At 41.1% G+C, this 22,414-nt stretch overlaps 1 protein-coding gene across 1 annotated transcript; it reads left to right on the top strand.

Annotated features, from left to right (window-relative positions):
* The first annotated feature begins 1,120 nt into the window (after positions 1–1,120).
* ATP6AP2 (ATPase H+ transporting accessory protein 2) lies at positions 1,121–21,852 on the top strand. The gene is made up of 9 exons (XM_068962560.1): positions 1,121–1,295; positions 5,632–5,762; positions 7,327–7,458; positions 14,954–15,049; positions 15,204–15,341; positions 16,215–16,268; positions 17,367–17,516; positions 18,448–18,567; positions 20,849–21,852. Exons 1-9 carry the CDS (start codon positions 1,256–1,258, stop codon positions 21,041–21,043), a joined length of 1,056 nt encoding a protein of 351 aa, XP_068818661.1. The 5' UTR covers positions 1,121–1,255; the 3' UTR covers positions 21,044–21,852.
* The last annotated feature ends 562 nt before the right edge of the window (positions 21,853–22,414 follow it).

The following is a 22,414-nucleotide window of genomic DNA, read 5'->3' as shown; positions in this document are numbered from 1 at the left end:
AAAGAATGAAATTTTAGTTGATATGAAGAGAAATGATTCCATCATGCTTAAAAATGAATTTTTAAAAATGATTCAATTCTTATTGATATTTATTTTTTCAAGTCAGTGATTTTAGAGTTGATGTTCTGAACTTAAACTAAACAGTTAATGGTAACCTGATGGGCTTTCTTCCTGTCATAGTTTAGTTTTTGCTATCTGAAATAACTCCTATGCATGCATATTGAAACCACATCCGTGTTTCAAGGCCATCAGCTGTTTTCTGAACACAGTTGATACACTGTCACTTCTTGCTTCATATTGAAGTTAAAAAACCACCCATGAGATGAGAAGGGAGGATACTGGCCAAATTAGTTATGTCTAGCCTTCACATACTAAAGGATGAATGAAGGAAATAATTAACTAATGTAATTAACTCGGGTAGATCAATAAGTCTTAGGGTTGCCAGATTTAGCAAATCAGAATGTAGGACGCCCAGTTATATTTGAATTTCAGATAAACAACAAATAACTTTTTTTTAGTTTTAAGTATGTCCCATGAAATATTCACGACATTTACCCTAAAAATTATTCGTTGTTTATCTGAAATTCAAACGTAACTGGGCGTCCTGTAGTTCATCTGGCACCCCTACTTGGAGTGCTGGGATTTCCCGTGGCGCCTGGCTTCCTCCAAGCAGGTGCTCAGCATCTGTGTAATTGTTAGAGCGAAACCCAAACCAGCCTTGCAGCTTTCACAGCTGCTCCCCTAGTAGGGCGGGACCACGCGACCGCGACAGACACACACTCTGGTAGGAGACCGTCACTTGAGACTGGCGAAAGGGTCCACACCCGGGAGGCAGCCCCACCATGTGGTCTCTGGGGCTCTCGGCACCCCTTGACAGGTCCCGTCCTCCCCCGCCGCCCCCCCCCCCCGCCAGCCGATCGCCAGCCCTACCCTCCATCTCATGACCCTTCGTCACGGGCCGGGGGAGGGACTGCCCGACTCGGCGATCGTTGCCTGACATTGGCTGGGCCTTCCATCCATCATGTTAGGCTCCTTCCCTCACGCTGACGTTTCCCAAGCTACGTCTCTCCCGCAAACCGCAGCGTAGCTAGGGATTGGTGGACAAGGCGGCGACCGTCCCAGCGGGAGGCGACGGCAGGGCGGGCTCTGGGAGTCGGGGCGAGCCCGAGCTCGTCACCCCCTCGTGCTGCGCTGGTCGTAGCGTCCTGCTGGCCAGTTCCGTGTCGCCCTGCGCTGCTGAAGCTGCCGCGGGACCATGGCTGTGCTCGTCGTGTTCCTGTCCTTCTCGGTGGCGGGTGAGGACCCGGGAGCGGGCGGGGCGCGCTCCGCGAGGGAGCTCCGAGGGCCCCTGGGCTCGGGGGTCGCGGGCAGCCAAGGGTGGGCGGCAGTGGGGCGGGTGCCGCAGTGCGGGCAGCCGGCCGTGGCCTCGCCCCAGCCACCTCTCTCTCGGTCTTCTCTCTGGGCCAGCCTGTGGCGGCGGGGCCTGGCGGGCTTGCGAGGACTGGGCCGGGCGGGGCGGGGCTGGGTTGCGTGGGGGCACCTGAACCGGCCTCCACCTTCCGCCTCTTCGAGAAAGGCGCGTCCAACTGTCTCACTCCGGCCTCTTCCGCCTTGGGAGGCGCTTCGGAGGACCGGGATGCATTTCTCAATCAGCTGATGAACTGCAGCCCTTTGCGAAGAGGCCGATGTCCCAGCTGCCCTTAGCTGCTGCTTTTCTTGGCATTTTTTGGTGTCTTCATTTCTAGCAGTTGTCATCAGTAATTGGTGAAATCCCCCCTCCCCCTCCCCCTCCCCACGGTTCAGGATACTAAAGTTGAAAGTGGAGTATTAGTAATTGTTTTTGTGTGATTATTTTCTCAAGGAGAATTCCAAGTACCTCTCCATAAAGTTTGCAGTAGTTCCCAATTTTAAGGATTTGGAAACTAAGACATGAGTCACGTTCTTGGGGTCACATGTCAAATGGTAGCTTTCTCGGTGAATCTGGGTTCCCCAGTATTCAGCAAGGGGAATGCCAGTCAGCTCCTATTTGGCCTCTTACCGTGTATCATGTACTTAATTTTGCATCAGTCCTTAGGAGAGTGGTCAAGCCTAGATAAATTACCCCACAGCACACAAGTGGTAACCAGCAAACCTGGAATTGAACCCAGATCAGTGGGCTCCAAAGCATGGGCCTTTCCTATTGTACCTGTTGTGGCGCAGGTGTGGGAATGATGGGTGCTGGAACTAGGGGCACAGAGAGTGGTGAACATGAGGCCACATGGAGAACAGTTTGTGGAGGAATGGGTCCCTGTTCCCCAGTGTGCCAATTTAAAACCTAGAAGTTAAAAATCTGTAGATGGCTTGTGCCGCTGCTCTGTGAAGTGCTGAGACACTTCACTTTGGGAATGGTGGTTTAATTTTACATGGAGATATAGACCTTTGATGTTTTTGAAGTCTACAGTGCTTCTCCATCCCTGGAGGTGCCCAGTATTGTGTTGATGATAGTTGGCTTATTTTCATGACTGTAGAATTTTAGAGTTGTATTGTTCCTTTCCTCTCTGGCTCTGGCAAGGTCATTCTGATCTGTCTAGTTGGGTACTTCAGGAGAATTTAATTTTTTAAACTTGGTTTTGGAAATGTAAAGATGTTCCCTTTGATACTGTGATTTAACTGAACATCTTGCTGAAATTCATGTTTTAATGTTATACTTGATCTTCTTGTGATCATTGAGGTTTGGGGGGGGGGGTGTTAAGTTTTGGTCTGAGGCAAATAATTGCTTCTGTACATGGTTTGAACCTGCTTTCCTAACTAGAAAAGTCTAGTTCATACAGACCAAGAATCTGATCCTGTCAGCTTCTTCACTGACAGGTCTTGTCAGATGAGGTTAAATTACTGTTTTCCAAAGTGACTAAATGTGGCTTAATGGAAAACATCTTTTAAGAGATCTGACTTCTCTATTTGAGGAAAAAATATGTCATTTAAAATGGCGATACCAAACCGGGGAGAGAGTAGAAGTGAATTAGAAGTGAATACCAGGTCATGAGGAGTATTTGGGAAAAAAAAATTCAGATGGTTAGTTTGGAGGGGAAAGGCCAAGGGTGAACGCATGGAATGTGAAGGGGTGTCATGTTAAAGAACGATTCGATTTGGTCAGTGATACTTCAGAGGTAGGACCTGTTTAGTTTTTTATATGATGATTTCATCTTCATTTAGAGATGACAGCACAGTATGGTGGGCATTCCCAAAGGGAAGGATTCTTAACCTCTAGCCCAGATTGGGGAGGCTGGAGGAAGTTTCCTTAGGCCAGGTGCCTCACATGTAAATGTGTGAATGGTTGGGGTGGGAAGAAAAGGCTTTTTTTTTTGACAGAACAGTATGTGTCAAAGCACAGAGATATGAGAGCAAAAGAGCAGAGTTTGGTGGAGCTGAAACATATAGGAGTTAAAGTTGCAGAGATTCCATAGGAAGGGTGGAGAAGTGCCTTGGGTGTTATGTTTTGGATTTTGTTTCAGAGGCTCTGGGCACTGAGAAGGTGGTTGAGCTGAAGGGTGAACGTTCAGATCTCTAGTTTGAAAAGGTGCTGGGAAGACTGGATCAGAGAGTGGCATGACCGGTCACAAGGAGGCCTGTTCTGTCTAGCCTCAGGAGGGCCTGAGGAGGGCCCTGGACATGGAGGGGAAAGGGATCGGGAGATAAGAAGAAAAGATGGACAGAACTCAGAGGTTGATGAGCTGTGGTGCTGAGGAAGGGTTTAAAGATGATTAATTCAAGCAGCTGGGTGGAAGGTGGCATCATCCTTTCATACAGAGAATACAGGAGGCGTGTGTGTTCCAGTTCTGAACATGGAACTTGGAAGGAAATGCTCAGCAGACTGCTGGATATCTAGGCAGAAGGCTTAAGGGGAAATGTAGGCTGAAAATAAGAATCTGGGAACCATGAGTGTGTTTGTGGTGTTTGGAGCCTTAGGAAGTAGATGGGTTCAGGCAGGGGGAAGCCAGCGTCGAACAGGAAGCAGTGCAGGTCAAGGATGGAGCCGCAGATCTCCAAAGTGGAGTGTGCTTGATTTTGTGTGCTTCGTAATATGTTATGAATCCATTGTTACATTATAATTTGCGAATGTTTGGTTTTTAAGTAGACATATGTATATTGGGAATACTTTCAAGCTTTGTACTGGAAGGGTTGAAATCTAAAAAGTTTGCATGTCACTGCTTTAAAGGAGGGGAAGGGGAAGAAACTGAGGAGAAAGGCAGCCAGAGGGACTGGGAGGAAAACCAGGGGCCAGGCTTAGGGAGACCAGGGCAGGAGTTTCAAGGACAGAGTTGCCAGAATCAGCCGCTTTGGGAAGTTACATAAATTGAGGGTTGCAAACTGTCTCTGGGATTTGGTGAGTCATTTCGGTGGCGTGGTGGGGTCAGAAGCTGTGGGTTAGGTAGCATATAGGAGATAAAGAAGCAGAGGAGCCAGGTGGTGGCTGACTACTCTTCCAAGGTGGTTCATCTGAAGGGAAGCAGAGGCAGGAGGGAGCTGTTAGGACCAAAGGAGAGTTTCTGTGGTTTGGATTTTAGAATGGGAGCACCCTACAAGTATTTTTGTGTGCTCAAATAAAAGAGCCAGCTGAGAGGGAAAAGGGCTAGTGCAAGATGTAGCTTCATTCATTCACTCCCTCAGCAAGTATTTATGGAGCACCAGTGTGCCAGGCGCTGTTCTCAACCCTGGGGCTACTGTGTGAAGAAGACAAACCCAAACCCCTGCCCTCATGGGACTCGTATTGTACAGGGCCGGCTTTTTATGCCCCCAACCACACAGCCACCTAACTTCTGGTACAGGGTCTGTTCCAAGTTGGGAAGCCAACGTCTTACACTTTGTAAAGGATTCGAATGTTGGGACTATGGAGATGATTACTGGCAAATGTAGGGTTTGCAAGTTGAGGTGGCGTCTGCGTTCAGTGGTCGTGTTCAGATAGAGGATGGGTGACCTTTCAGGTGTCGTGGCGATGCCTGCATGAAGCAGCAGTTTCTTGGTATAGGAGTCTACCTTTTCTCGGCCTCTTAATATGTCCGTTGGAAATACTATGTCCTGGACTTTGTTTCTACAGTCTGAAGTATTACACCTTCTAACTGGTAATGTGCACCACCCCCCATTTGCCTGTGGGACATAAGGAAAGCTAGGATCTATCCTAAGATGGACTAACAGGCTGAAATTTTAGAGTGATATACTAGAAATTTTTTGAATTTGCATTTTGAAGAGAGAATTGGTGGTAGAAATAACTTAGAGATTTCAAGTTTATTTTCTTCTTTTCTAGTTGGGGTCAGGGTTTTGGTTTTTGTTCTTGAAAATCTGGAGAAATGCTACTGATTTCTAATTCTTGCCAAATTGTCACATGCCCCTGTTTAGGGGCCATCTGCAGGAAGGCATCTACATCATTATGAGAATCCTGTTTCATTGCTGTAGCTTTGTTATAGCGGAAGGTATGGACTTAAATTCTTGCAGTATACTTTGTAAAAGAATTTACTGATGTTTAGGATTCAGCATTTTGTCCATTCAACATTTAGTATGCTAAGTCAGTGGAGAATGGGAAAGTATGTATTTAAAATTTTTCAGTATGGTTGCACAAATTTTGTGATGCTGATTATTAATCTGTTTTCTTTTCAGGTGTCTTAGGGAACGAATTCAGTATATTAAGATCACCAGGGTCTGTTGTTTTCCGGAATGGAAATTGGCCTATTCCAGGAGAGCGAATCCCAGACGTGGCTGCATTGTCCATGGGCTTCTCTGTGAAAGAGGTATGTGTATTTTTTAAAAATATCTGGAGCTGCTTCTGAAAGCATTTTTGTTGATTTATGTTAATAGCCCAAGAAAGCAGCAGCCAAACATAGGTACAGATTATAAAAGTAAAAAATTTATTTGTAGTCAGGGAGATTTTAGGTAAGTGTTCCAAGCTTGCTTATGAAAGCAAATCATTATAAAACATTAACCATGTAATCGTTTATTCATAGTAGTGAAGTCCTTTGTTATATTAGAGAATGCATCTGTCCTACTGTTAATAGGACGTATAAATTTATTGGTTTTCTGCAGTACGTGTGATAGATTTGTGTCTTAGTTTAGGCTGCCATTACAAAGTACCACAGACTATGTGTTTTATAAACAACAACACTTATTTCTTCCAGTTCTAGGGGCTGGAAGTCCAAGATCAGGGTGCCAGCATGGTGAAGGTCCTCTCCAGGTTGCAGAGTGCCAACTTCTTATTGTATGTGATAGAGAGAGCCCTGTGGAGTCCCCTTTATAAGGGGTCTAATCTCATTTATAAGGATTCCATCCTCATGACCTAGTTCCCTCCCTCAGGCCCCTCCTCCTAATACCATCACATTGGGGGGTTAGGATTTCAACATGAGTTTTGAGGGGACACAACCATTCAGCCCATTGCAATTCATTATGAATGATGCAATGTACATGCATCTTACCTGAGTTTAGGAAAATAACGTGGTCAGTAGTCATAACCTGTTGTAGTAACCAACTGCTGACGTGTGATTGTTGCAGAGAGGGCCTAGGTCCAGTCAACATGAGAGAGCTTCAGGCTCAGGGCTGGAAGAAAGGAGATGGAGTTTGTTCTATCTCCCTGTCTCCTCCCACTTTAAGGTTTGATGCTTTTGAGGTGAACTGTAGACATCATCAGTCACTCAGAGGAATGTTCTTCCTAGGTCCTGAGTGCCCTTGAAACCAGAAGCTGTGCACAGGAACTGCCTCTAGGTTGGGCCTCTGGGTGGAGCTCCTTGCATGAACGTGACTGGTTGTTTAAGTATGAAATTTGTGCCTTGTTCTTTACAAGCTTAATTTTGACTACAAATGGCTGTCAAAATAACCTGTAGAAGTAGTTATTAATAAACTACAAGTCACTTTCAGCAGGAATTTGTGTGCTTAAAGAGAATGTTGTAGTCTTGCTGTGTCACTGTGAAAGAGAAACGTGATATTGCAGTAGATAAGGGCAAAGGATGTTGTGAGGGAAGAAAATATCCACGGTTACACGGAGGAGAAAGTATTTCATAATCTGGAATTTGGAAAGTACCTACGTTTTGTTCACTTGCCTGCTTTTTTCCATAGAAGGTTTGAGATGACTTATTATTAGACTTTACTGTTTCAAGTCTGTAGCAGTTAAAATGAAGAAGGTAGAACTCAGCATCCTCAATTAGGAGATTGCAGCTATTGCCTTAAATAAGACGTTTGCTGTCCCTATGAGTTTTCATTGCTGGTATCATCCCAGAACCCCTTAATTCTGCTTGTCAGATGTTACTGGGGAAGTGGTTTCCTGAACTGATAATTAAGCACAGTTTCATGCTTTTCAATGTGCAGGACCTTTCTTGGCCAGGCCTTGCAGTAGGTAACCTATTCCACCGTCCTCGGGCTACTGTTATGGTGATGGTGAAAGGAGTGGACAAGCTTGCTCTACCCCCAGGCAGTGTCATTTCATACCCTTTGGAGAATGTGAGTATTTACTCTAAAGAATTAAAGGGATGTATTTAAAATTTTGTCTTGTCAGCTGTCATTATGAATTGTGTTCTAAGCACTCATCTTTCTTTTAATGCCCTGATAAGTAAAATGCAGTTTTGTTTTTTTTAAAATTATATGATGGTTGCAAATTGATTGAAACTTGGCTGCTAGCTATGCATAAGAGTACTTTCTAAGGTAAGAGGTCAAGAAATTGCCCCGCTCTGAGAATAGTCAGAGGATTGAAAAAGAGAAACGAATTGAGGGTATAGCCTGTTGACATCTCGGGCATTATTTCATCACCTTCCCTTCAGAATTTTATCATTTCTTTTGGTAAGGAAAAGATTGGGGGCAGTTTTGCTGGCTCACTTATTCCTTTGCTGGCTTTTCAGGCAATATGGCTGACTGAACTGTTGTGAAAGGCCCTCCTTCTACTGTAAGCATATGGAAGTCAGCAAACATCTTTACATGTATAACTAAAATTGAAAGCAAGAAAGGGATACACACAGGTGCCAGATATGAATAGAAAATATAGAAGCCACAGTGATGAGCAGGAGCTGAAGGTGAAATTGTGTTCCTTACAGAAAGCCAGGGGCTATAAAAATGCTGTCTTGTTCTTGAAAGGAACCCCTAGCTGCCCCAGGGCTACCACAGAGGAGCTGGCTTGCCACCCTTAGCTGTGGAACCCAAAGAGCCCCCTATGAGAAATCTGAAGTATGGGCTTATACTGTGCAGTTAGCTGCTTCAAATTCACACAATCCACCCCACACAGATATGTCCATAATCCAGGATGTTTTGGTAAAAAAAAAAAAAGAATTGAAGAGGTGAATTTACCAAACACTTGAGGGGAAAAAAACGCCATGAGAAAGTCAGCAGGTCCAACAAACAAAATTCATCCCCTTAGAACTACAGATAATAAACCAGTCTCAAAAAGAGACTTGAAAATACATGCATATATTAAAATTGTGAGAAAGTTAAAGAAACGGCTAGAAACTAGAGGTAGTTAAAAGTTATTTTTGAGATGTGGTACTTTTCATTTCCACTTAAAAATATTTTGTAATTTATGTTGATTTCTTTTTTTTTTGGTTTTGTTTTATTTTTATTTATTTATTTTTTACTTTACAATATTGTATTGGTTTTGCCATACATCAACTTGAATTTGCCACGGGTGTACACATGTTCCCAATCCTGAACCCCCCTCCCTCCCCATACCATCTTTACCCATGAGTTATTTAGAAGTGTAACATGTGGGTTCTTTCAGGATAATTTTTAATTATTCAGTTTCTAATTTCATTGCATTATAACACTGGTATATATGATGCTGATTTGGGAGGGGGTGTTTTTTCAGACTTTTCCTGTGGTCTAGTATACAGTATCTCCAAGCACATGACATGTTTACCAAAAAAATGACCATGTACTAGGCCACAAGGCAAAGCTCAGTCGATACTATCAGTATCATATAAACCACCTTCTCTGACCACAATGTAGTTAAATCTGGAAAAAACAAAATGATACCTTTAAAAAATGACTGCAAATGATAGAAACAAACACAAGGTATGAGTCCTTGGGTTTAGAGCAACAAAACCAAGACCAGGAGCTGACTGTGGCTCAGATCATGAACTCATTATTGCCAAATTCAGACTGAAATTGAAGAAAGTAGGGAAAACCGCTAGACCATTCAGGTATGACCTAAATCAAATCCCTTATGATTATACAGTGGAAGTGAGAAATAGATTTAAGGGCCTAGATCTGATAGATAGAGTGCCTGATGAACTATGGAATGAGGTTCATGACACTGTACAGGAGACAGGGATCAAGACCATCCCCATGGAAAAGAAATGCAAAAAAGCAAAATGGCTGTCTGGGGAGGCCTTACAAATAGCTGTGAAAAGAAGAGAGGTGAAAAACAAAGGAGAAAAGGAAGGATATAAGCATCTGAATGCAGAGTTCCAAAGAATAGCAAGAAGAGATAAAGAAAGCCTTCTTCAGCGATCAATGCAAAGAAACAGAGGAAAACAACAGAATGGGAAAGACTAGAGATCTCTTCAAGAAAATTAGAGATACCAAGGGAACATTTCATGCAAAGATGGGCTCGATAAAGGATAGATGGTATGGCCCTAACAGAAACAGAAGATATTAAGAAGAGGTGGCAAGAATACACAGGAGAACTGTACAAAAAAGATCTTCACGACCCAGATAATCACAATGGTGTGATCACTCATCTAGAGCCAGACATCCTGGAATGTGAAGTCAAGTGGGCCTTAGAAAGCATCACTACGAACAAAGCTAGTGGAGGTGATGGAATTCCAGTTGAGCTATTTCAAATCCGGAAAGATGATGCTGTGAAAGTGCTGCACTCAATATGCCAGCAAATTTGGAAAACGCAGCAGTGGCCATAGGACTGGAAAAGGTCAGTTTTCATTCCAATCCCAAAGAAAGGCAATGCCAAAGAATGCTCAAACTACCACACAATTGCACTCATCTCACATGCTAGTAAAGTAACGCTCAAAATTCTCCAAGCCAGGCTTCAGCAGTATGTGAACTGTGAGCTTCCACATGTTCAAGCTGGTTTCAGAAAAGGCAGAGGAACCAGAGATCAAATTGCCAACATCCACTGGATCATGGAAAAAGCAAGAGTTCCAGAAAAACATCTATTTCTGCTTTATTGACTATGCCAAAGCCTTTGACTGTGTGGATCACAAGAAACTGTGGAAAATTCTTCAAGAGATGGGAATACCAGACCACCTGACCTGCCTCTTGAGAAACCTGTATGCAGGTCAGGAAGCAACAGTTAGAACTGGACATGGAACAACAGACTGGTTCCAAATAGGAAAAGGAGTACGTCAAGGCTGTATATTGTCACCCTGCTTATTGAACTTATATGCAGAGTACATCATGAGAAATGCTGGACTGGAAGAAACACAAGCTGGAATCAAGATTGCTGGGAGAAATATCAGTAACCTCAGATATGCAGATGACACCACCCATATGGCAGAAAGTGAAGAGGAACTAAAAAGCCTCTTGAGGAAAGTGAAAGAGGAGAGTGAAAAAGTTGGCTTAACGCTCAACATTCAGAAAACTAAGATCATGGCATCCAGTCCCATCACTTCATGGGAAATAGATGGGGAAACAGTGGAAACAATGTCAGACTTTATTTTTGGGGGGCTCCAGAATCACTGCAGATGGTGATTGCAGCCATGAAATTAAAAGACGCTTACTCCTTGGAAGAAAAATTATGACCAACCTAGATAGCATATTCAAAAGCAGAGACATTACTTTGCCAACTAAGGTCCGTCTAGTCAAGGCTATGGTTTTTCCTGTGGTCATGTATGGATATGAGAGTTGGACTGTGAAGAAGGCTGATCACCGAAGAATGGGTTTTTGAACTGTGGTGTTGGAGAAGACTCTTGAGAGTCCCTTGGACTGCAAGGAGATCCAACCAGTCCATTCTGAAGGAAATCAGCCCTGGGATTTCTTTGGAAGGAATGATGCTAAAGCTGAAACGCCAGTACTTTGGCCACCTCATGAGAAGAGTGGATTCATTGGAAAAGACTGTGATGCTGGGAGGGATTGGGGGCAGGAGGAGAAGGGGACGACAGAGGATGAGATGGCTGGATGGCATCACTGACTCGATGGACGTGAGTCTGAGTGAACTCCAGGAGTTGGTGATGGACAGGGAGGCCTGGCGTGCTGCGATTCATGGGGTTGCAAGGAGTCGGACACGACTGAGCAACTGAACTGAGCTGAACTGAGGTAGGCTAAAGTCAAATCAACACCTAAATATGAGTGAAACTGAAGACCCATCAAGGACACTGACAGTCTTACCGGAGAGAAAAGATACTGTCGTGACAGGAACGAGATTAAAATGGTAGCAGATTTGTCATCATTGCCATTGGGGATTAGAAGTGCAAGAAGGGAAAAGCAGTAATTGCACAGTATGAAGACAGGCTGAGAATACTGTTTAAGTAGACATAATAAAATGATTTATGATATAAGTATTGGAAAGGTGCAGAGAGAGAAACTGCATGTAAGGAGACAGGGCTCTGGTTGGTGATGTGGGAGAGCTAAATCCTAATCTTCTATAATGGACAGTGAATAGGTAACGCCTTAAATTGAAAAATCAAGATGTAGCAATATTAACACATTATTCAGAGATCGTGGTAAAAAGAAAAGGAAACAAAAGGATTTGAAAGTGAATGCTACAAATCGGTACAAAGGATGTAATGTCAGCATGATGAGTGTAGTTAACACTGCTGTATGATACATATGAAAGCTGTCAAAAGAGTAAATTCTAAGTTCTCATTACAAGGAAAAAAATTTTCTTTTTTGTTTTCTCTCTTTTTTGTTTCTGTATGATGATGGTAATTATTACTGTGGTAATAATTTCATGATGATTATGTCATCCACCTTAAACTTATACAGTGATGTATGTCAATTATCTCAATAAAACTGAAAAAAAATTAACTTGAAGTGAGGAAGAAAAAAGATGGAGGAAAGAAAGTGAGTACCTCAGAGGAATAGGAAACAGGCAAACTTATTTTCATAAAAAATCGTATAGAACTACTGGTCTCTTAAGTGGCATGTGTATAAAATTTTTTTAAAGTCAATAAGAAAAGATACTGGAACAGACACAGTCCTAAATAATTCATGGGTTGTTTTTCAGTGCATACTGCATTTTCTTTCACTGTTTTTTTTAAATATAAATTTATTTATTTTAATTGAAGGGTAATTACTTTACAATACTTCCCTTCAGAAGAGGTAGATGGCTCATGTACTTTTGGCAATAACTAAGTACATGATCTCCACTTTTTAATTATACACTTTTATTTAAAAAATAATAATTCATGGGTTGAGAAAACTACGGCAGTGATTTTGAAATTATCTGGAACTGAAAATGTACCATATATTTTTAAAATTGTGGGGTGCAGCTAAAGTGGTAAGAAGGGAATTTATAACCTTAAATGCACATGTTACATAATTTCAAAGATTGCAAATTAGTGAGCTAAAGAAACCAGAAGAATTTCAGAGTAAATGGGAGGGAACGATAAAAATGAAAGGTGTATTAAAACATTTTTCTTAGTCCTCACAAAGATTATTAAGTAGCTTGCAGTGTGTGATTTTCTGTGAAAATCACTGTAGAAGATCTCTTTTAAAAAATACATTAAAAATCCAAAATGCCCTTCAGATTTTCATTAGCTTACAATCTGAAATTAAACATTTTAAAAAGAGTAGCCTCATTTTACATGAGTAGATACTGTGAAAAGAGCTCATGTTACTGCTTAACCTTGACTGACTGCCTCGAAGGGAAAAAAATCCACCCCAAAACAAACAAACAAAAGCTTTAGAATTCCACTTAATGAAGCTTCTATTTGATTAGCTAGCTGTTATCATTAGTTTCAAGTCCTGTAGATACAGAATTTCTATTTTCTCTGGGACAAACATGTGCGTATCCTTATAATATAGTTTTAAGCATGAGCTTTTTTTCCTTTTCCAGTTTAGCGTGTCTGTATCCCTTCTTCCTTCCCAGTTTGGCGTTCACCTGACTCAGTAGCTTCTCCAGTTTGATTGCTAGGGACATGTCACCTTTAATCTTCAACTTTCCTGCCATGAATGCCACTGAGGTGAAATGAGGCTGGGGAATTGTGTTACGTGTTCTCATATTCCTTCCAAAGCCCAAGGAAGTTGACTGTGGGATTGCAAAAGGAGCACGTTTGTGGCTGACTCGGGATGCTTATAAAAAGGATGCTTTTGCAAGTTGGAACTCTCTTCCCCTTCTTCAGTTAATCATTAACTTATTTTAAGAGAATCTGGGGAAGAGTTGATATGCACTGAGTAAGAAAAAAATTAATTTCTTTTCACAGTTACTAAACCCATTTATTTCTGCCTGGCCCACATTAACGTGCTACTTATAAACATGAACCTTTTAATAGTAAAAGAAACTACTGAAAAAAATCGCTCTGAGAAATCTCCATTAAAACAAAAGCATTGCTACTATATTGCTTGTTTTAATAATGATAAGAATAAAATATTTTTGAGGGAAAGAATTACCATTATCTCTTTTAAAAAATAATGTGGGGGCAGAAACAGGTCTATAGGAGTAGAAGTCAGAATTTTGATTACCCTTAGGGGTGGAGGGAGTGGGTAGAGAGGCTTGTAGGGTGCTGATGTTTTATTTTGATCTGGTGGGGCTATATGAATATCCATTTATAAATATTCCCTGAACTGTTAAGCCAAGATGTATGCACCATATTATATGTATGTTGTGTGTGTGCGTGATCAGTTGTGTCCAACTCTTTGTGACCCCATGGGACTGTAGCCCACAAGTCTGCTCTGTCCATGGGAATTTTCTAGGCAAGAATACTGGAGTGGGCTACCATTTATTTCTCTGGGGGAATCTTCCCAACCCAGGGATCAGACCCTGTGTCTCCTACATTGGTAGGCAGATTCTTTAGCACTGAGCCACCTGGGAAGCACCATATGTATGTTACACTGTAACAAGAAATTCAGGGGGAAAAGTACATTTTATCACAATTGCCAATTTCAGTTTATTAATACCATGTGGTCCCAAGATAAATTTCACATTCAAATTTCTTGTGACATACTTTGTCCCTTGCCTAAGAATCTTCAGTCTATCCGAAGACTAAACCCTACACTTTATTAAGCACTTTTTCCTTTTTTAAAAATTATTTTTAAATTATTTATTTTTAATTGGAGAATAATTGCTTTACAATGTTGTGTTGGTTTCTACATCGACATGAATTAACCATAGATAGATGTATGTCCCCTCCCTCTTGAACCTCCCTCCCATCCCTTAAAGTTTTGAAATGAAGTTTTTTAAAGTTTTGAAATGAAAAATGAGGTCTGTTTCTTTCAAATTCAAGTCTTCAAATTCCCTTCACCTCTTAAATGCAAGTTAATACGTTATTATAGAGCATACATTCATTGTGGCACATTTTATCAATATTGAAACCAAATGTGTTCCTGCTAAAAAATACCTGAATGACCAACTGAACCTGCCTGCCAGTGCAGGAGATGCCAGAGACATGGGTTTGATCCCTGGATCAGGAGAATCCCCTGGAGGAGGAAATGGCAACCCACTCCAGTATTCTTGCCTGGAGAATTCCATGGACAGAGGAGCCTGGCGGACTACAGTCCATGGGGTTGCAAAGAGATGGACTTGACTGAGGGGTTGAGCACACGCATGACCACCTGAAAGTGATGCTTTGTACACGATAGTGTTTTGTCCTTAATTTGGCAAGTTTTTTCTTATTTATGCAATTTGGAGACACAAACTCATTGGCCCACTAGGGGGCTGTTTAATCTTCAGTATCCTCAAACAGGTTCTTTGTATTTGGATATGATTTGGGTCTTTTAAATTTCCATAGAAAATGCTGGTACTTTTTTTTTAAGGCTCCCTTTTTAATGCTATTTAAATGATTTTTCTTTCTACTTGGATTCAGATAATAATTAAGGTCTCACTCTTAAATTTCAGGCAGTTCCTTTTAGTCTTGACAGTGTGGCAAATTCCATTCACTCCTTATTTTCTGAAGAAACTCCTGTGGTTTTGCAGTTGGCTCCCAGTGAGGAAGTAAGTTGTGATAGTTTTTATTTTAAAGGCTTTGAAAAATAAGCTCTCATTATTTAATGAAAATTTAAAACAAATTCTATGAAAAATGCTGATAGACCTTGGTATATTGGAATTAATCTACAGAATGTAATACAATTTTGGATTCTTCTTCCAGAGAGTGTACATGGTGGGGAAGGCAAACTCAGTTTTTGAAGATCTCTCAGTAACGCTCAGACAGCTCCGCAATCGACTATTTCAAGAAAACTCTGTTCTCACTTCACTTCCCCTCAATTCTCTGAGTAGGAACAATGAAGTAAGTAGTGTAGTCATTGAATGAATAAGTGAATATCACTAATTTCTCATGCCTCTGACTTTAGAGCAAACTTGAAATTTTAGAAAATGAAAAGTTTTACAAGCTTCCTGCTGGAGTGGATTCTTTTTTTCCTTTAGTGTAATTTTTAAAAAGTGATTCTCATGAACTGACTCTTTTTGTGAGCTGAGCTATAGTAAATAGTATGACATACTAGTGCAAGGGTTGCCACCAGTTAATCCTGACAGGCCAGAAATCACAGTAACTACTTTGGTAGTGGGTGGAACTGCGTAGATCTGGTACTGTGGGAGCTGTTATTCACTGCCTCTTCTGATGTGTTGCCTCATTTTTCTATTCATTCTCAACTGTCCAGTGTAGGGTGCTACCCTTCCTTTGACTCCTGTATGTCAGCTTTACCACCTCTTCACCTGTTCATGCACCCTCTTAACCACGTGGCATGCCACCTTTGTGGTAGCCTCCCTTCACCTACTCTGGATGACCAGGACTACCACCTTTTATTCTTCAAGGGATGTGAGCAAATGAGGCTATTGGCAAGACCTCATTGCAGTGCGCCAGAATATTCTGATGCCCTGAGGGAAAACCACTTTGGAGTTTGGATGCTTTATCATGGCTTTATCAAAAATGAAGTTATTGAGAGGTAGTCGCTGTGCTGGAGAATAACTTATCACCATTTTGTTAGGAAGTACTATTGTATAAGCATTTTCAATTGAAATGAACCTAGCAAATGGAGGACAGTTGCATAAATTCACTCATGTGTTTAATGTCTGTAACTTCCTGTGCCTTACTTGCTAGATGACAAATACAGATCTTGGGTGCATATTTAAGATAATGCTCATTTCTTTCTGCTCTCTGCAGGTTGATCTCCTTTTTCTTTCTGAACTGCAAGTGCTACGTGATATTTCAGGTTTGGTAAGTAGGCTGCTCTCATTTGTCAGTTCCATTTATTCTGGCTTCAGAAGACATTTCTAGAGATGCCTTGAATGGTAATGAAACCAATCAAAAAGTTTACATATGCCTTAGATTTATGAGTCCATGGAAGTTGAGAAACTAGTGGTGGTGGTGGGGATTTTGAACTCATCTAATGTTAACACATTTCTCTGCATTTTTACTTCTAGGAGAGAGATTCCAAGTACACAGGCCTAGGAGTAAGGCCTCCCGTGGCTATAGTCCTGACCTGTTGATTTCTTCTCAGATATTAAGACTTAATTACTATATCTTTATCTTTGGGTCTAAAATAGACCTCAATAGAAAATACAGTTTTGACTAACAGTGCTGTCAACCAAGTCAGGAAGGGAATAAAAATGCGTGTAGTATGTTCTTTTTGGGGGGGATGGGGGGGGAGGTGAATAGTTTTTTTTTTAATCCTATGATGAGATAGAAAAACTTAATCTGTGTGCTGTCTTCTACAGTTGTTGCCCAAACTTTCAGTGGGGTTGGTTTGGGGAGTGTGGAAGTGTAGTGCTAGTGAGTGGGAGGTGAGCACTGATGGGCTCATCTCTCTCTAGGATCAGACTGGTCCAACCACCTGTTCTCTCATACCCTGGCCCATATCTGAGGTTTTTTAGAAATTTTAAAACAAGTTTTTATTATAATTGCTTCTAAAAACTAAAATCTGTGTTGAATTTCAGAAACTCCCATTTTAACCGGTTCCATTTGCCACCCTCTCAGACTTTGTATATAGTGGTATGTGTATGCATGCTCAGTCACTTCAGTCGTGTCTGACTCTTTGTGACCCCATGGACTGTAGCCCACCGAGCTCCTCTGTCCATGGGACTCTCCAGGCAAGAATACTGGAGTGGGTTGCCATTTCCTCCTCCGGGGGACCTTCCCCACCCAGGAGTCGAACCCACATCTCTTGCATTGGCAGGTGGATCTTTACCACTGAGCAACCTGGGAAGCCCATACTGTGGTACACTGGGGTGCCCCTGTTATACCTTTTAGGTATAAAACTCCAACTGGCTGTGTTTGACATTACTTTATCCACTTCCTTTTGTTTGTTCTCCTAAGTTGTCTCGACATAAGCATCTAGCCAAGGATCATTCTCCTGATTTATACTCACTGGAGCTAGCAGGCCTGGATGAAATTGGGAAACACTATGGGGAAGACTCTGAACAATTTAGAGATGCCTCTAAAATCCTTATTGATGCTCTGCAAAAGGTAAATCATCAATGGGGTGTGAGCAGTTAAGAGTATGACCATTTAACTTTTCACTTCCTAATGGGAAAATCTGCTTAGTGAAATACTACTGATTGAAGTCTTTTACTCACCTTCTTTGAGGGCTGAGGATGGAGTAGGTAGGTCACAGGTATATAGTAGGGTGTCAGTGTGTCTTTCCTTCTTTGAGCTGTGCAGCACAGCTTGCAGGATCTTAGTTCCCCCACCAGAGATTGAACGTGGGCCCTGGCAGTGAGCTGAATCTTAACCACTGGACCACCAGAGATCATCTGTTTCTAAAGCTGGCAGAGGCAGCATAAGAAATAATTGATAACTCTAGTACAGTACTTTTTTCATCATGGTAAAATATAGCTACCATAAAATTTACCATTTAACTATTTGTAAGTGTACAGTTCTGTGGCACTAAAAACATTCACATTGTTGTGCAACTGTACCACCGTCCATTGCCAGGACTTTCATCTTCCCTGAAACGCTGTCCCCATTAAATGCTATGAAATAATCAAAGAACACCACTTGGCACAGCACCAGACATGTAGTAGATACTAGTAAATGCTACTTTTCCTCTGCTCTTGAAGTTATTCACCTGCAGCCCTTCAGTGAGGCTTCAGTTAAAACCTTTGTAGGTGTGATTAACCAGAGACCACTTAGAAAGATTTCCTTTTCCATTTCCCTGCTCCCAGTTTATACGCCAACAAATTCAGTGACTACTTTCTTATTCTGAGTATTTGAGCTGAATCTTAACAGTTTTCTGAATATTTTAACATAATCAAAACCTTTAAGACTTGCCTATTTTAAGACTGCATTTCATGAGGCAATAGGTAATTGTGTGTGTTCTTGTAGGTGCACCGAAGCTTTACAAAAATTTTAATAAGTACGTGTATTGAGATTCTTACTAATGCTGATAACGCTTCAGTTTGCAGATGACATGTACAATCTCTATGGTGGGAATGCAGTGGTAGAGTTAGTGACTGTCAGATCATTCGACACATCCCTTGTAAGGAAGACGAGGAATATTCTTGAGACAAAACAAGTGGTGAGTACATTTTTGGATCATGCTTTAAAATTGTAAAATGAACTCTTAAAAAACTCACCAAATCTTGTATCACCTGTGGGCAGTATGCATGAGCAATCAGTAAATCTGAAAATGATTAAAACATAGGTTTTTTATTCACGGAGGTATTGTGTTTTCTAAGTGATGCTCAGTTCTTTGGGGTTGTAATCAGATAATGTACTTTGTTAGGGATAAAAGCAAATCTGTCGGATCTGGTGAGATAATTCAAATACAGGTATTACAAGGAAATGTCAGACATTAACGCGCAGGAGGAGTGTGGTGCTCTCAACTTGTGGAATCTGCTTTTCTCAGAGGCTCATTGTCTTTGTGGTATAGGCTCTCATTTTCCGGCTACGTACTCTCTCTATAATTCTACAAATTTTTGGCCTAGATCTTACTTTGATTTTTAAGCATTTAGAGGATCATAGGCAAGGGTGTCAGCCCTAGTAAAACAAGTGTATATGCACACAGCCGAAGCATCGTGTGGCCAAGAACATTATTTATAGCTGGCTTTATCTCTCAGAGCAGTCAGATCCTCAGTCTTTTATGGACACTCTCCTTTGGGCCCCGTGGGACTGAAGAGTGAGATGCTCAAAGGTAATGTGTGTTCAAGACAGTCTGGACATGGCTGGTTTGAGATTGTTTCATCCTAAATAGGAGTGGGAGAACCTCTGTTTAAAACAGCACACCAGGCTAGACAAACCGAAAAATTTTCACACGACAGAGCATCTAGATAATGGGCGATTGAAAAAAAAAATTACCCTTTTGAGTGCATAGTTCACTATCAAGAAAGTAAGGGGAACTGGAGAACTGTGTAATAATCAGGCTATCCTGAGGACATTGCCAGTTGGGTTACCAAGGGATTGGCTCTTTGTCGGGAGTTGGAACTGAGACTTCCTTGTGTAGCTGGGATGCCGAAAGGGCCATGCCCACAATGAGAAGGTAGATTAGAAAACAGCCTACCTACCAGCAAAGGGGTCTTCCAGGTGGTGGTAGTGGTAAAGAACCTGCCTGCCAATGCAGGAGACGTAAAAGACACTGGTTCAAACCATGGGTCAGGAAGATCCCCTGGAGGAGGGCATGGCAACCCACTCCGGTATTCTTAACTGGAGAATCCCATGGACAGAGGAACCTGGCAGGCTACAGTCCATAGGGTTGCACAGAGTCGGACACGACTGGAGTGACATTAGCACGCACACGCCAGCAAAGGGAGACAGAAAGGCCACTCGGGTGCTGTGCAGGCAGGGTATGTGTTGGGGGTGGTGGGATGTCTCCTAGAGAAGCCTCAGGCCAAGAAATTAACACAAACCCTGGTCCTAAGCTGGTAAGAGGGGTGGCCCCCATCCAGCAGAAATAAATGTAAAATCTCCCTGGCAGGATACACCCTCCACACACAGAATACAAAAGTATGTAACATGTAATACTAGTTAAAGAATTTTTAATATGTAACACTCTAAAGCTGAAGGTAATACCTGTTCCTTTGAAGCTCCCTCTTGTCTTACTTCTCTACCTTCCCCACCTAGAGGAAACTGCTCTCTCGAATATTATGTTAACCATTCCTTGGCTTTTCTTTACAGTTTTAATACAGATGTATTATCCTTAAGGACTTCCCTGATAGCTCAGATGGTAAAGAATCTGCCTGCAATGCAGGAGACCTGGGTCAGGAAGATCCCCTGGAGAAGGAAATGGCAACCCACTCCAGTCTTCTTGCCTGGGAAATCTCATGGACAGAGGAGCCTGGTGGGCTGCAGTCCATGGGGTCGCAGAGTCAGATATGACTGAGTGACTAACACTTTCACTTCATTTAGGCTTAAACAATGTTGTTTGGAATCATGCTGTGTTTTTTCTCTGAGCAAAGGCTCAGTATTTAAGAGGCACGCATGCTGATGGAGTAGTTGAGGTCATTTTACTGCTATGTGTTCCATTGCATGGATGTGCCAGTTATCCATTCTGTTGATAGACATCCTTGTACATGTCTCTCTACACATACACAAGTGTTCCCTAGGGTATGAACTGGCTGGATTACTGTATATGCACACCGTCAACTTTATTGGTATTGCCAAATTTTCTCAAGCAGTTGAGTCACTTTCTGCTTCCACCAACAGAGTGTTTGTCTTCTTCGTGAAGGCGCCTCCTTCTTAGTTCCTAGTATATGTAGCTCTTATGCCACTTAGTATGTTTGTTACATAAATGAATCACAGCTATTAAGTTGTGGTAATTTCCTAACTTAATATTCTTCCATCTTGATTTTCTTTTATTGTAGAAGGACCCCTCAACTCCCTATAACCTTGCATATAAATATAATTTTGAATATTCCGTGGTTTTCAACCTGGTACTTTGGATAATGATCGGCTTGGCCTTGACTCTGATTGTCACCTGTTACAATATTTGGAACATGGATCCTGGATATGATAGCATCATTTATAGGATGACAAACCAGAAGATTCGAATGGATTGACTTTCCTTATGCCAAACTTGGAAAGAAAGAGGATTTGAAAATTGGCTGTTTCATTAAGATAAATCTTTCAGTGTAGTTTAGATAGTACACTTTAAATTTATAAAAAAACAAATTTTGTTCTCTTTTGTGTGCACCTGTGATGTTCTTTTAGAATGAATTATATAGTATTGATGTGAGTTGACTTGTGTGATATAGATTCCATAATATGCTTAAATACGATGATATAACCATTTAATATAATTTCATTCCATTTACTATTTGGAAATATGCACTGTAATAAATGTAAACATTTAGAATAGTTTGTGTTATTTATGTTGGGAAAATGCACTGAATTTGAAATGTTTAACTTCCTTACACAGGACAGGTTAAAAGTGACATTTGGGCTGTTATATACTATGAACCATTTGTAAATGTCTTAATGTAAATATCTCTGAAACAAGAAAAGGTTTTTAACTTCCAGCAGCTGTTAAGTATGAATGTACTTACACAGTCATTCACATTTTCAATTGCATCTGATTGACAGATGATAGCTGTTTTTTTAATCTCTTCTGAAAGTTTGGTGATCTGAATGGTCAAGTGTGGATATTAAACATACTACATTAATCTAAGAAGGAACTAGCTTTGTGGAGTTAAGACACTTATAATCATATACACAAAAACATTTGGGGGACATCTTGGGGCATGATTTCAGTCATTTTCCCCCTTGTGTAAGTTAATCTGGTTTACGGTACAAAATTGTTCTATATAGAATGTTAAGTTGTTAAGTGGAAGTAGATACTCCCTACTTTTTATGTGAAAGTGGACCAATGTCTATAAAGAGTGACAAATAAAGTTAATAATGATTCAAAATTTGTGTCATTTCAATACTACATCTATTTTATATTGTAAAAACCTAAACAGTATTTTGATCATAATTGACTGTTTTGTTATACAGACTTTTTTTTTACATTTGTTTATTCCCACTGCACCTCCTGAGATTGATTCATTACCAATATGAGGAAGACACTTTACTTTCTATGCTTATTATTGAATTTATACAGAATTTGATAAATTAACACTAGACTTCAGGTGGGGAAGGCTTAAATTTCCCTATAGTGTTTAAAAAAGTGACTATGCAACTATTAAATACTGATTTGAATATGAAGGACCATCTAATAAGGTAGAAGGCTTAAGGGTTAAAGTCTTACAGCTTATGACTTACCCAATTAAAATTTTAAGCTTCATGCTTATGTAGTTATTTTAGAGTTATGCTGCCTTGCCCCTGGGAACCCTTCTTGGGTTTAGAATTAGCTGTGTCTCTCTTCTTCACAAAAATCATATCATTTCTAATTAACATGTTTGAGAAGATGGAGTCTATTTAGCTGTGTTTTC

This window comes from Capricornis sumatraensis, chromosome X (assembly GCF_032405125.1).
Source record: "Capricornis sumatraensis isolate serow.1 chromosome X, serow.2, whole genome shotgun sequence".
NCBI lineage: Eukaryota > Metazoa > Chordata > Mammalia > Artiodactyla > Bovidae > Capricornis > Capricornis sumatraensis.
The sequence above is the reverse complement of the archived record's forward strand: the minus strand, read 5'-3'. Positions and strand labels throughout refer to the sequence as shown.

Coding starts and splice junctions, on each gene's coding strand:
- ATP6AP2 (XM_068962560.1), top strand. CDS start 1,256: ATGGCTGTGCTCGTCGTGTTCCTGTCCTTCTCGGTGGCGG. Junction 7,459..14,953: donor TTTCATACCCTTTGGAGAAT/GTGAGTATTTAC, acceptor CTTAAATTTCAG/GCAGTTCCTTTTAGTCTTGA. Junction 15,342..16,214: donor CTCTGAGTAGGAACAATGAA/GTAAGTAGTGTA, acceptor TGCTCTCTGCAG/GTTGATCTCCTTTTTCTTTC.